Genomic DNA, 12867 nt, shown 5'->3' with positions numbered 1-12867 from the left:
ACGAACAGGCTCCTACACCAAAGAGGATTCCTGACTGCAGTCTTGCAACATATACCTGCAACGGCTGGACCCTGGAGGTATGATGAGGTAAAAATCTCCAGCCAATTGGCACCCAGCAAAGAGATCGAACCATACTTAAGCCTACACCTTGCCTCTAGTGGTTCCACCTCCATGATGAACCCTCTCACCCTAGCAATCCACCCATCCTGCGGGTGGAGCTAGCATCATAGACCAGACAACCTCATGTACATGTTGAGAAGGTAATCTGAGAAACTTTTGATCTCCAATGGAAACAATTTTTCGATTTTTTTAGAGATTATTTTTACTTTTCTTTTTCTTTTTTTCTTTCACATTTCTACCATTTTTGAAACCAATATATTTTATATTTTTTCATACATCAGTTTATTGAAGACTGGGGTGTGTGAATACTATATTACCATTTTGTTGGGTAGTCTTTTATTTTTACTTTTTCTTTCTAGTTTTAATTTTTTCAGATCATCTATATTTTTCCTCTCACATTTCCCTGGATTCTCTTTACTCTTGCTAACAGCCAACATCTATTAATCCCTCTTTCACTCCTCCTATACTTCTTTTATACTTCTTTTCTCCTCCTTCGTCATAAACATCACATCCTACACCACTTCTGTTCTCTTTGTCCACCATTTGAAATTGTAAACCCTTTTGCCAATGTACTTTATATATTATAGAGAAAAATTGATCACATAATTTATTATTATTACAATAAAACTATAGACGCCTTCATAGGCGCTGTTTGATTTAAGGGTGTATGTTGTTTGCATTGTGTGCTGTTATAGGTGGTGGCAGTGCACACCACAGAGCTGCATCCTTAAACAGGCAGCCCATCGCAACTGCATGGCCTGCCCTCACTGCCTCATCTCTGAAAGTGGTAGTGTCCATAGTGGGTTACCTCCGCGGCTGCTATCAATATCTTTAGTAGGAGGAGCTTCCATCTTGGGACACTGGCCAGGGCCTGGAAACCCAACATCAAGGTACCTACAGGTTGCCTCTGCCACTGCTGCCACTGAGAGTTCCTGCTTTCATCTAGGGATAACAGCCAGGGCCTGGAAGACCATCACCAAGTTCTCTGCAGGCTTGGTTACACCTGAGGTCTCCCTGCTAGGTGTGCTAATAGCCACAAACTTGCTGCAGAGGTCTTAGCCCCTTAAATTGCCTGTGAACCTACAATTCCTGACCTCTAATCTCTAAACTGTCTCTCCCACCCCGACTCTTTGACTTCCCAATCAGGAACCTCTCTCTCTGGAAGTCTGAGGGCTGAGCATCAGGACCCTGTGTGACTGCCTGGGAGAGCTGTTCTGTACTGTGTAGATCAGGATCAGGCATCAAGAGCTTCGTCTAGACTACTGAAGACTGGAATGTCTGAATAGTATACTACAGTTTGTAGTATTACAGTTTTACTATTACATTTTGTATATACTACAGTTTGTAGTATTACAGTTTGTACTATTACAGTTTGTATATACTACAGTTGCTGTATATTCTTTTATTTCATGTTTTTTTCTTTTTAATGTTTTCCAATTTTTTCTTCTTATTTTTACTTTTTAAATTAATTAATTAATCTTACTCTTTCTCTATATTTTCCTCTCACTTATCTGTTTCCCCGAATCTCTTTTCTCCTGCTAACAGCCAACCACTTTTGATTCCTCTATCATTCTTCCTATGATCTAATACCTCTATATTCTCATTGCCTACCTCATAAACACCACATCCTACATCCCCCTAATTCTTTCTTCGTCCACCATTAAAAACTGTAGACCCTTTTGCAAACCTACTGTTTATATTGTTGATAATAATCGAACACATAATTTCTGTTTATTGCTAAACTGTAAGCATCTGAATACAAGCCATCTGGCTTAAGGTTGCATATTGTTTGCATGGGGTGCTATTAATATTGATCTCCCCCTTAAAGGCGAGGTATTGGAAACCTTCAGAGATACTGTAAGTCTATAGGGTAGAAACTGCAATACCTTGGATCCACACTGCTAGAGGGCAAGACAAATGAACAACATGAAAAAACAAGGGAAAAAAGTGCCCCAAACAAACCAAGATGCTACAATAATACAATCCACTGACAGCACAATAGAAGAAAGGTCAGAGAAGGAGTTTAGAATGTACATAGTTCAAATGATCTGCAAAGTAAAGGATGATATAAGAGAGTAAATGTAGGCAGCAAAAGATTACTCCAATAAAGAGGCAGAGATTCTGGAAAAAAAAAAAAAAACTGAAATCCTTGAAAATGAAGGAAACAATAAACCAAATTCAATAGAAAGTATCACCAACAGAGTAAATCACTTCAAAGACAGAACCTCAAACAATAAAGACCAAATATATAATCTTGAAAATAAAGGCCTCAAACAATGAAGACAAAATATATGATCTTGAAAATAAAGGCAACCACGAAGTGAAGACGTTAAGAAACCATGAACAGAAATTCCAAGAATTATGGGATAACATGAAAAGACCAAATTTACGATTTATTGAGATAGATGAAATCACGGAGGTACAAAGCAAAGGAATGCACAATCTTTTCAAAGAAAAAATATCAGAAAATTTCCCAAACCTGAAGAATGAAATGGAAAATCAAATACAAGAGGCTCACAGGACACATAATGTAAAAATTACAACATATCCACACCAAGGCACATTATAGTCAAAATGCTTAGCACACAGAGTAAGAATAGATTTTAATGACCCAGAAAGAAAAGTATCGATTACATATAGAGGGAAACCAATTTGGATCTCAGCAGATTTTTCAACCTAGACACTCAAAGCTAGGAGGTCTTAGAACAACATATACCAAGCTCTGAAAGAAAACAGATGCCAACCAAGAATACCATATCCAGCAAAATTAAGCTTCAGATTTGAAGAGGAAATAAAAGCCTTCCCAGGTAAACAAAAATTAAAAGAATTTGCAACCAGAAAACCTACACTTCAGAATATTCTCAACAAAATATTCCATGAAGATGAAATGGAAAAAAAAAAAAATGAAAACCAGAGAACAGCCGATCAAAGAAGAAACTAATTCAAATTAAAAACTAGAAATAAATCAAAATGACAGGGAACACAAATAATATCTCAATAATAACCTTGAACATTAATGAGTTAAACTTATCAATCAAAAGACATAAACTAGCAGATTAGATTAAAAAACAAGACCCAACAGTATACTGTCTCCAAGAGACTCACCTTGTAGGCAAAGTCACCCACCAAATGAAGGTGAAAAGATGGGAAAAAAACACATCATCCACATAGATTGAATAAATATGCAGGGGTTTCTGTCCTCATATCAGATAAAGTGGACTTCAAGCCATAGTTAATCAGAAACAGCAAAGAAGGACATTTTGTACTGCTTAGGTGAATCATACATCAACAAGACACAACAATTGTAAATATTTGTGCCCCAAACAATGGAGTATCTATGTATATCAAACAAACCTTTCTCAATTTGAAGAATCAAAAGCACCACAACATCATAATACTGGTTGACTTTAACACATCTCTCCTATAATTTTATAGGAGATACACTATACAAAAACTAAACAAAGAAACTATACAACTCAATAAAAAAATCAATAATTTATACTTAACAGATGTATAGAGTATTTCATCCATCAAGGAGCTAATACACTTTCTTCTCTGCAGCACATGGATCCTTATCTAAAATAGATCATATGATGCCACAAAGCAACTCTTAGCAATTACAAAAAATAGAAATAGTATTCTGCATTCTATCAAATCATAATGAAATGAAATTAAAAATCAACGATAAAATAAAAAATAGAAGCTACTTCAACACCTGCAGACTAAATAATACACTATTGAATGAACAGTGGATAGCAGAAGACATCAGAGAGGAGAAAAAATAATTCTTAGAGGTAAATGCAAACACTGATACAACATATCAAAATCTCTGGGACACTATGATGGTAGTGCTAAGAGAAATGTTCATTGCATTGAGCTTATTCCTTAAAAGAAGAAAAATAATCAACAAATAAGTAACCTAACATTATATCTCAAAACCCTAGAAAAATTTTAAAAATGAACACCAAAAGCAGTAGAAGACAGGAAATAATTAAAATCAGAGCTAAAATCCATGAAATTGGATCAATAGAAACAATTCAAAAAATTGACAACACAAAAAGTTGGGCCTTTGTAAAAATAAACAAAATTGATAAGCCTTTGCCTGTGCTAATGAAGACAGAAAACTCGAATTACTAAAATTCATGATGAAAAAGAAATATCATAACGGATGCGTCTGAAATATAGAAGACAATCAGAAACTATGTTGAAGACTTATACTTCAGTACAACAAAAAAGCTTGAAGATATCAACTAATTTCTAGAGACATGACCTACCCAAACTGAATCAGGAGGTCATACACAAACAGATCAATTTCAAGCAATGAAATAGAAGATGTCATCAAAAGCCTATTAATTAAGAAAAGCCTGGGACCAAACAAATTCTCAGCCACATTCTACAAGACCTTCAAAGAAGAATTAACCCCAATATTTCTCAAATTATTCCATGAAATAGAAAAGGAGCAAACCCTTCCAAACTCATTCTATGGGGCTAGTATCACCCTGATACCAAAATCAGACAAAGAACATCAAGGAAAGAAAACTTCAGACCAATATCCCTGATGAACATAGATGCAAAAATCCTCAATAAAATTTGGGAAAGTTGCATACAAAAACATATTTAAAAAAATAGTGCATCACAATCAACTGGGGTACATCCTGGGGAATGCAAGGTTGGTTCTTCATATGGAAATCAATAAATGTAATTCATCACATCAACAGACTTAAAGATAAGAATCATATGATCATCTCAATAGATGCAGAAAAAAGCATTTGACAAAATACAGCATCATTTCATGTTCAAAACACTAGAAAAATGAGGGATAGTAGGAACATACCTCATCATTGTAAAAGCTATCTATGCTAAGCCCAAAACCAAGATCATTCTAACTGTAGAACAATTGAAAGCATTCTGTTTAAGAACTGGAACAAGACAAGGATGTCCTCTTTTTACCACTTTTATTCAACATCGTCCTTGAAACACTAGCCAGAGCAATTAGAAGAAAGAAATTAAAGGGATACAATTAAGAAAAGAAGAACTCACACTATCACTATTTGCTGATGACATGATTCTATATTTAAAAGATCTAAAAATTTCCACCAGAAAACTTCTAGAACTAATAAACGAATTAAGAAAAGTAGCAGAATATCAAATTAACACTCATAAATTAAATGTGTTCCTACACATCAGTGATGAATCCACTGAAAGAGAAATTAGGGAAACCACCCCATTCACAATAGCCTCAAAAAATAAAATAAAATACTTGAGAGTTAATCTAACAAAAGAGTTGAAAGACCTCTACAATGAAAACTACAGAACAGTAAAGAAAGAAATTAAAGAAGACCTTAGAAAATGGAAAACTCTTAGGCAGAATTAACACTGTCAAATTGGCCATACAGATATAATAGTTTCTATTATATTAAATTATATTATATTAATTAAATTATATTCTATTATATTAAATATAATATTAAATATAATAGTTTCTATTAAAATTCCAATGAAATTCTTCATAGAAATAGAAAAAGTAATTATGAAATTCATTTGGAAAAATAAGAGACCCAGAATAGTCAAAGCAATTCTTGGCAAGAAGAATGAAGCAGGAGGCATCACAGCCAGACCTTAAATTATGCTACAGAGGTATAATAACAAAAATGGCATGGTATTATCACCAAAACAGACATGCAGACCAATGGTACATAATAGAAGACACAGAGACAAACCCACATAAATACAATTATCTCATACTAGAAAAAGGAGCTAAAAATATACATTGAGGAAAAGATAGCCTCTGCAACAAATGGTGCTAGGAGAATTGGAAATCCATATGTAGCAAAATGAAATTAAAACCCTATCTCTCACCCCAACTCAAAGTGGATCAAGGACTTAAACATTAGACCAGAGACCCTGTGCATAATAGAAGAAAAGGTAGGCCTAACTCTCCATCTTGTGTGCTTAGGAACCGATTTCCTCAACAAGACTCCTATAGCACAAGAAGTAAAATCAAGAATCAATAAATGTGATTGTATCAAATTAATAATTTGTAGAACAAATAAAAAAATAATAAAAAAGTCTTATATCTTATTCAAATTTGACTACTATATTGAAATCTATAATCTGCTAAAACTCAATTATAGAATACATTTTCTATATAGGTGCCCTCTGTCCACACACACAAATAAACTAGGTCTTAAGAGAGAATAACAATATCTAGTGCTACTTTTTGTAAGGCTTTCAAAGTATGCATTATGAAAATCACCATGAAAATTGATTCTAGAAAGTTCAATAGCTTTCCTACTTTAATTTTTAGTCAGATATATTTTATAGCCTCACAACCAAACCAAGATCACCAGAAATAAATCTCAAAGAGGAATTAAGTTTCACCAAAGTCAGAATTGGTATCTAGGGAATCTGATTCTGGTCACAAACTATACGGTTAACATCTTCCTTGAACATAGGAAATAGTAACATGAACACGTTTAAGTAAACAGACAAATTTTTGTACTTCTGCATGCCATTCCACCATTTCATCACATTTTTCTTTATTAACATTAGCTAGGATACAATACAAACCATTAAGCATTGTAAATAAAATTATAATCATTTATTACTCAAAAGATTTGAGATATTTACATGTCACCTGGGAGCTTAGTCTCATTCCAAATGCAATTATTTCTTCTGCATGTTTTGAGGTAAATCAATGCAATTAAGTTTTCTGACAGAGCTTCTTTCTTAGTGGAAAAACACATTTTAATTATACGTACAGCAAATAAAAATATTCAGTATTTCTGTAATTCAAATTGGAGGAAAACTTTTTCATTCAGTTTTCCATCAAAAGTTCCAACATGCTTAAATATATATCTCAATTCATCCATTTTCATTATATAACTAGATATGGAGTAGTTGTTGGTTTTAGAGTTTGGCAATAGGAGATAAATGTCAGAGTATTTGCCCATCCCTCATTCAACTTATCCAGGGTCCAGGTGTGGAGAGTATTTGGCAGGTGGGCAGCATTGAGTTCTTCCTGGATCTTTCAGCATCACAGCTCCATTCACAATGTATCTAACAAGCAGACTTAAAACCTGAGTTCATCAAAAAGAAATGTAGCTCCACTGATATTTCCTCTACTTTGATAGATTTTCCGTTTTTTTTCCTTTCTCTTTCTCTTTTTTCTCCCTACCTCTATTTTGGATTAGGGGATATCAGAAAAAACATTCAGGGTCTGGGGCTGTGGTTCAGAGGTAGAGCGCCCACCTACCATGCATGAGGCACTGGGTTCGATCCTCAGCACCACATAAAAAATAAAATGAAGATATTGTGTCCACCTATAGCTAAAAAAAAATAAATATTAAAAGAAAAGAAAAAAACATTCAACCTTTGACTATTAGGGACTGGCTTATTTTACTTAGCATGACACTCTCCAGTTCCATCCATTTACCAGCAAGTGTCATAATGTCATTCTTCTTCATGGCTGAGGAATTCTCCATTGTTATGAAGGAGATTGAGGAGGAGGAAGGAGGGACCAGATCAGGGAAGAACAGTGGTATAAATCTGACTGAACTTTCATATGTACATATTATGAACACGCCACCATGAACAAGACACTACTTAAATTTTTATATATGTATAAATTAAATATATATTTCAGAAAGGTCGGTAGAGAGGGGAGCAGGGGGAGGCAGAAGCAGGGAAGAAGTGCTGGGGTCTAAATTAGAGCAAATTATATTCCATGCTTTTGTGAAAATGTCAAAATGCATCCTAATGTTATGTGTAACTAAAAATATTCAATGAAAATTAAAAGAAGAAATAGCAGCATCAGCATCAGCAGCAGCAGCAGCTTCTATTATGGAAACGACCAAGAAAGGGAGAAAGTTGGTGGAGCACCCAGATTGGCTTTTTAGGAAAAATAAACAACCAAAATCAATTTTGGCATTCCTTACAGCTCCCCACTTGGTCACTGTGGATTTAAAACCTGTATAAACCTGCTGTTCTCCTATTTCTCAAGGCACGAACACATGGGTGCCTAGCAAACTTGACCCTGGCCCCAACTCTGCTCTATGTGAAACAGCTGAAAAACTTGAGTGAGTTCTTAAATCCAACCTTATTTTCACTATCAATGGAAATGTTAACAGAGTATATTAATTGATTTTCAAGATCCTATTCATCTTCAAAATTCAAAAATTCTATTTTTGAATTTCCAAGACTGATAGAGGATATACTTTCCCCCGAGACTGAGTGGATACACCCAAGAGAAAACTGCAATTTCCTTGTAGGAAGCTGGAGAAGGTACAAAATTGGAGCCTGACAATTCTCTAAGTGACCTTGTAGCAACAATGTTTGCAGCCAAATTCCTGCAACATACCGCTTATGTATGTTTGTTTGTCTGGCAAAATAGCCCCGGTGAATAATAGTCTAATGAATTTCAATGAAAGCTGAACCTTACAAATTTGCCCAAAGAGTCTCCATCAAACAACTAACTTATGACAAGTAAATGTCCCACCTTCACCCTAATGATACCCACAACGGTACTGGGATGTCTTCTAAAACGTTCCTATCCCCAGGAACTGAGGCCCCAAAGACTGGAATCTTCACAACCCCAGGACAACTTTTTGATGAGACTGAATCCAAGGACCATTTGTATAAAATCTCTGTCCAAGTAACTCCCCATAGGATCTCACTCCCTATCCACCTAACTCTGCATTATATGCCCATGCTTCCAAAGGCCCTGTGCCCTTCTACTTCTTCATCTAGTGCTTCAGTTTCCCGCCACCATCATCAAAATTCACTTTGACCACCAGGGCAGATGGTACCAATGGTGGTGATCACATCATTTATGGGATAGAGAAGGAACTGGAACACAAGGGGAAGAGAGGTTCCATCCCTCAGGAAGTAAGGCCAGGACCTCTAAGCCTATGGAAAAGCATAAAAAAGAAACAAAATAAAGGAAGTGACTAAATGGAGGGTAGAGGTCCATTAGAGAAAGGACAAATTTTTTAAAAAAGAGTCAAGGTTTTGAGTTCTGTCTGCTGACTCTTGGGCAAAATGGGCTCTGTACATCCTTTTGAACATTCAGGTTACTGAGGCAAGATGGATCTTAACATTCTGGACAGACGATGTTTTTAAATGTCATCACATAGTCTTAGCATAAAATGAATTTCTGCCACCTTAGGAAAAATAATAGGTCCATCCTGCTATGGAAAGGTAGCCTGCTGGTAACATCTGCAACTGTATTAGCCTGCAGTACAGAAAGGGATTTGAAATGGGTCACCTGTGCCAAGTGTCTGATGGGTCCACACTCTGTCTCATAGTTAGTCAATGAGGAGCCCCTCCACAGGATGATGTGACTCACAGGTGATTCCTAGTCTCAAGCACCTCCAAGTTTTGCCCAATGTCTGCCTTTCCCCCCTAATTGCCACAATCATGGTTCACTCTTTTAAGTACCAGACTATATGTCATGATGCTCATAATGGGATAGAAAAATAGCATACAAGTGAGCATTTGAAAAAAAAAAATCTCTACCCCTAACAGGTGATAAGCATTCTTCTCTCTGGGACCCCAGAATGACAATAAAGGTACATGGGGGGCTGGGCATGGCTCAAGTGGTAGTGCACTCGCCTGGCATGTGCGGGGCACTGGGTTCAATCCTCAACACCACATAAAAAATATAAATTTTTTAAAAATATATAAAATTTTAAAAAAAGAGGTACATGGGAGGTCGACAGCTGAACTGTGCCCCAATTCCATGCTTATAATGAATTATAAAGACATCTCTCTATATGAAAACTAAAGTCACTCAGCAACAATTAATATATTTTATTTCATCCTATCACTTTCCCTAGTCTACCTTTGAAATTATAATAGAAATAATTGGGGAAAATGTGATTCAATTTACTAAGCACTCAATTTATAGACAACTTCTTTCAAATCAAAAATAAAATTTATTTTAACTTCATTTTATTTAATGCTTATGACTAATCATAATTTCATGAGCTCGCTTGCAAAGGTCCATACTTTAAAATTTACTAAACAAAAATGTGCTATCTTTGAGTAATAAGGTATTTAAAATTACACAAATCATCTCTACCCAAGACTTTCCTCTCTTCAGCAAAGCGACAGCCTGTCTATATTAGTCACAATTGTACAGCAAAAAAACAAATCTGCAGTTTGTTACATTCTATGGTGAATTTGTTATAGGAACAAAATGTCATACATATACTGATACAACAAAGTACAACCTTAAGAGAACTGAGTTATTTTCCACACACATACTCTAAAAACAGGAATTGTGCACATCCTGTGAGATTAAAGCAAAATGGACATTCCAAGATAGAACACCACTTAGCTCTCCCTCAGTATTCTTGTATTAATGGCAAAGTTTCAGCCAAACATAATTCTCCATGTTCACAACAGACCTGTACTCATTTACCCAACCTTTCTCCTCCCTTAGCCTGATGGCTCTCTGACAAAATATTCCTAAGGTCTAATGCATGCAGATAAATTATTCAAGTGAGAACTCCGTCTTCCAAGGGACTTCACTGTTGGCATTCCATTTTCACTCCACATCACTCACCGGTGCCATCATCCACATTCTCCACCTCCATCACTTCGGTATTGATCCGGCCCCGAAATAGGTACCGGTGTCCATCTGTGGATGCTTTGCTGTTCTTCAAGCGTCTTTAAATGAATGAAACCACAAAAACTTTGTTACTAAACCTCACGCAGAACAATGTTAAAACATCACACTTTCTTGATTCTTTAAAGAGAGAGAGAGAGAGAGATCAATTAAATCAACATTACAACAGTTTTTTGGCACTTGGTGATCAGACTTATGTCCTAATTGCTTTACAAGATGTGACTGATGTACTAATTTCTTTAAATAAATTAAAGTTGGGGCTAAAGATCATACACAGGTGGGAGAGCTGAGCATATGCTTTTGCTCAGTATATGACGTCTGTCTTGCCCAATGAAACTGTGACACACACTAAAGGTTGAATATTTTGATGCTGCAATTCGGTTAGTTTTACCTTCATTTCTCATTACTCAGTAGCTGGTAATTCCCATTTTTAAAATTTTCTGTTAAACAAATTCAGTGAGTACTTCCCTCTTCAAAAAAACTGACTATGCTAGAAGTTCTTAAGCTGAGTGACATTCAGCTGTTAAGAAAAAAAAATCTCCTATACTCATTTTATGATATGATTACTATAGGCTTGTTGAACAAGTCTCTTAATGCATTTATAATCCTAACCAATGGTCATATTTATTTTAAAAATAACTCAAAACACTTTTTAAAAATCTGTGTATGGTATGTCTAGTACCAACCTTTAATCACAAGGAGTATATAACACAATAAAACACCAAGGTTTACAGATGAACGTTAACAATGAACTAGGTAGTTGTATATGAGAATTCTAAACACTTTTAAGTGTTTTTAAACAACAAAACATTTTTTTTCTAATTAAACAGAAAAGAGTTTGAGAAATGATTCAAGGAGGTTTAAAAAAATACCTCGTCACTCAAGAGATTTCAGTGACCCAGACTCTTCAGTTTGACTCACTGACAAAAGTCTGGCCACCAGCTGAATAGACACAAACAATGCCTAATTTACTGTGCTATATAGACACACCTAGAACAAGATGTACCTTTCCACTACCTGTAGCATCTCGTCTAACTGTGCCTGCCCTGAAGTGAATGGATGTACACAGGAGGTGTCTCAAGATACTGTCACACCGCCCCCGGCCACACACATAGGGCTCCTTCCTTGAAAAAGCCTGTATAAACCTGGTCTATCTATCCTAAACCCTCATCAGACTTACTAGTCCTAAGTTGATAATTAATCTCACTGGAGAGCCTGTCATCCCCAAACTTTCATCGCCCTGCATTCCCCATTTCATGTTGACAGCAAACTCCAAGTGTCTTAGTTAATAAGCCTAAATAAATCCTTAAGTCAGGAATTCAGGACAGGTAACTATGAAAATTGGCATCACTGAAGGTCAGATTATACATTCATTAAGAATGCTTACTAAATAGCAGGAATTTAACTTTGTAAAGCTTTTTCTGTTAACTTATTTAACAATTACAGCCATAACAGAACATCAGTTGGTACACTGATGTTAATTTTGCCAAAGCTGTGGATTTGATGTCAGGTAGACAGACAGATAGACAAAAATATCAATATCAATAATATCAACTGTCATGAAAAAAGATTTCATTCTCAAACAGATGCCTTTAATTATTCCACCAAAACACCTTCATTCCATTAAACATTTTGTGTGTGTGTAGTACTGGGGAATCAAACCCAAGGGTGCTTTACCACTAAAATACACCCCAGCCCTTTTTATTTTTTGAGACAGGGCCTTACTAAATAGCTGAGATTAGCCTAGAACTTGTGATTTTCCTGCTTCTACCTCCTGACTCCCTGGGATTACAGGCATGTGCCACTGTGCATGGTCACATTATAATTTTTTGATGAGTTGTACAATGGGTAAAATTTCCTAAAGCTTACTTCTATTAACCCCTTCTTAGCCCCTATGCTATCAAACCCAAGAATTTAGAAAGGAACAATAAAAGATATAAGTAGGTTCATTTTCACATAGTCAAAAGAAATTTTGAGCTGGACACCATGGACATGCCTGTGGTCCCTGCTCTTCTGAAAACTAGGATAGGAGGATATCTTGAGCCCAGGAGTTCAAGACCAATCTGAGCAACACTGCAAGATCCCAACTCAACAAAGAGGGACGGGTGGGAGGGCAG

The 12867-nt window shown here is 35.8% G+C and overlaps 1 protein-coding gene across 1 annotated transcript in view; it reads right to left on the bottom strand.

The window, feature by feature from the left end:
- The window catches only part of Prex2 (phosphatidylinositol-3,4,5-trisphosphate dependent Rac exchange factor 2), a 284195-nt gene that overhangs the window by 179536 nt on the left and 91792 nt on the right, over nucleotides 1-12867 (bottom strand). Inside the window, exon 8 of the mRNA XM_071602347.1 lies at nucleotides 10688-10791. Coding sequence (XP_071458448.1) covers nucleotides 10688-10791 — 104 coding nt within the window. The remainder of the gene's footprint in view (nucleotides 1-10687; nucleotides 10792-12867) is intronic.

This window comes from Marmota flaviventris, chromosome 15 (genome assembly GCF_047511675.1).
Source record: "Marmota flaviventris isolate mMarFla1 chromosome 15, mMarFla1.hap1, whole genome shotgun sequence".
Lineage (NCBI taxonomy): Eukaryota > Metazoa > Chordata > Mammalia > Rodentia > Sciuridae > Marmota > Marmota flaviventris.
This window is presented reverse-complemented; position numbering and strand designations above follow the sequence as displayed.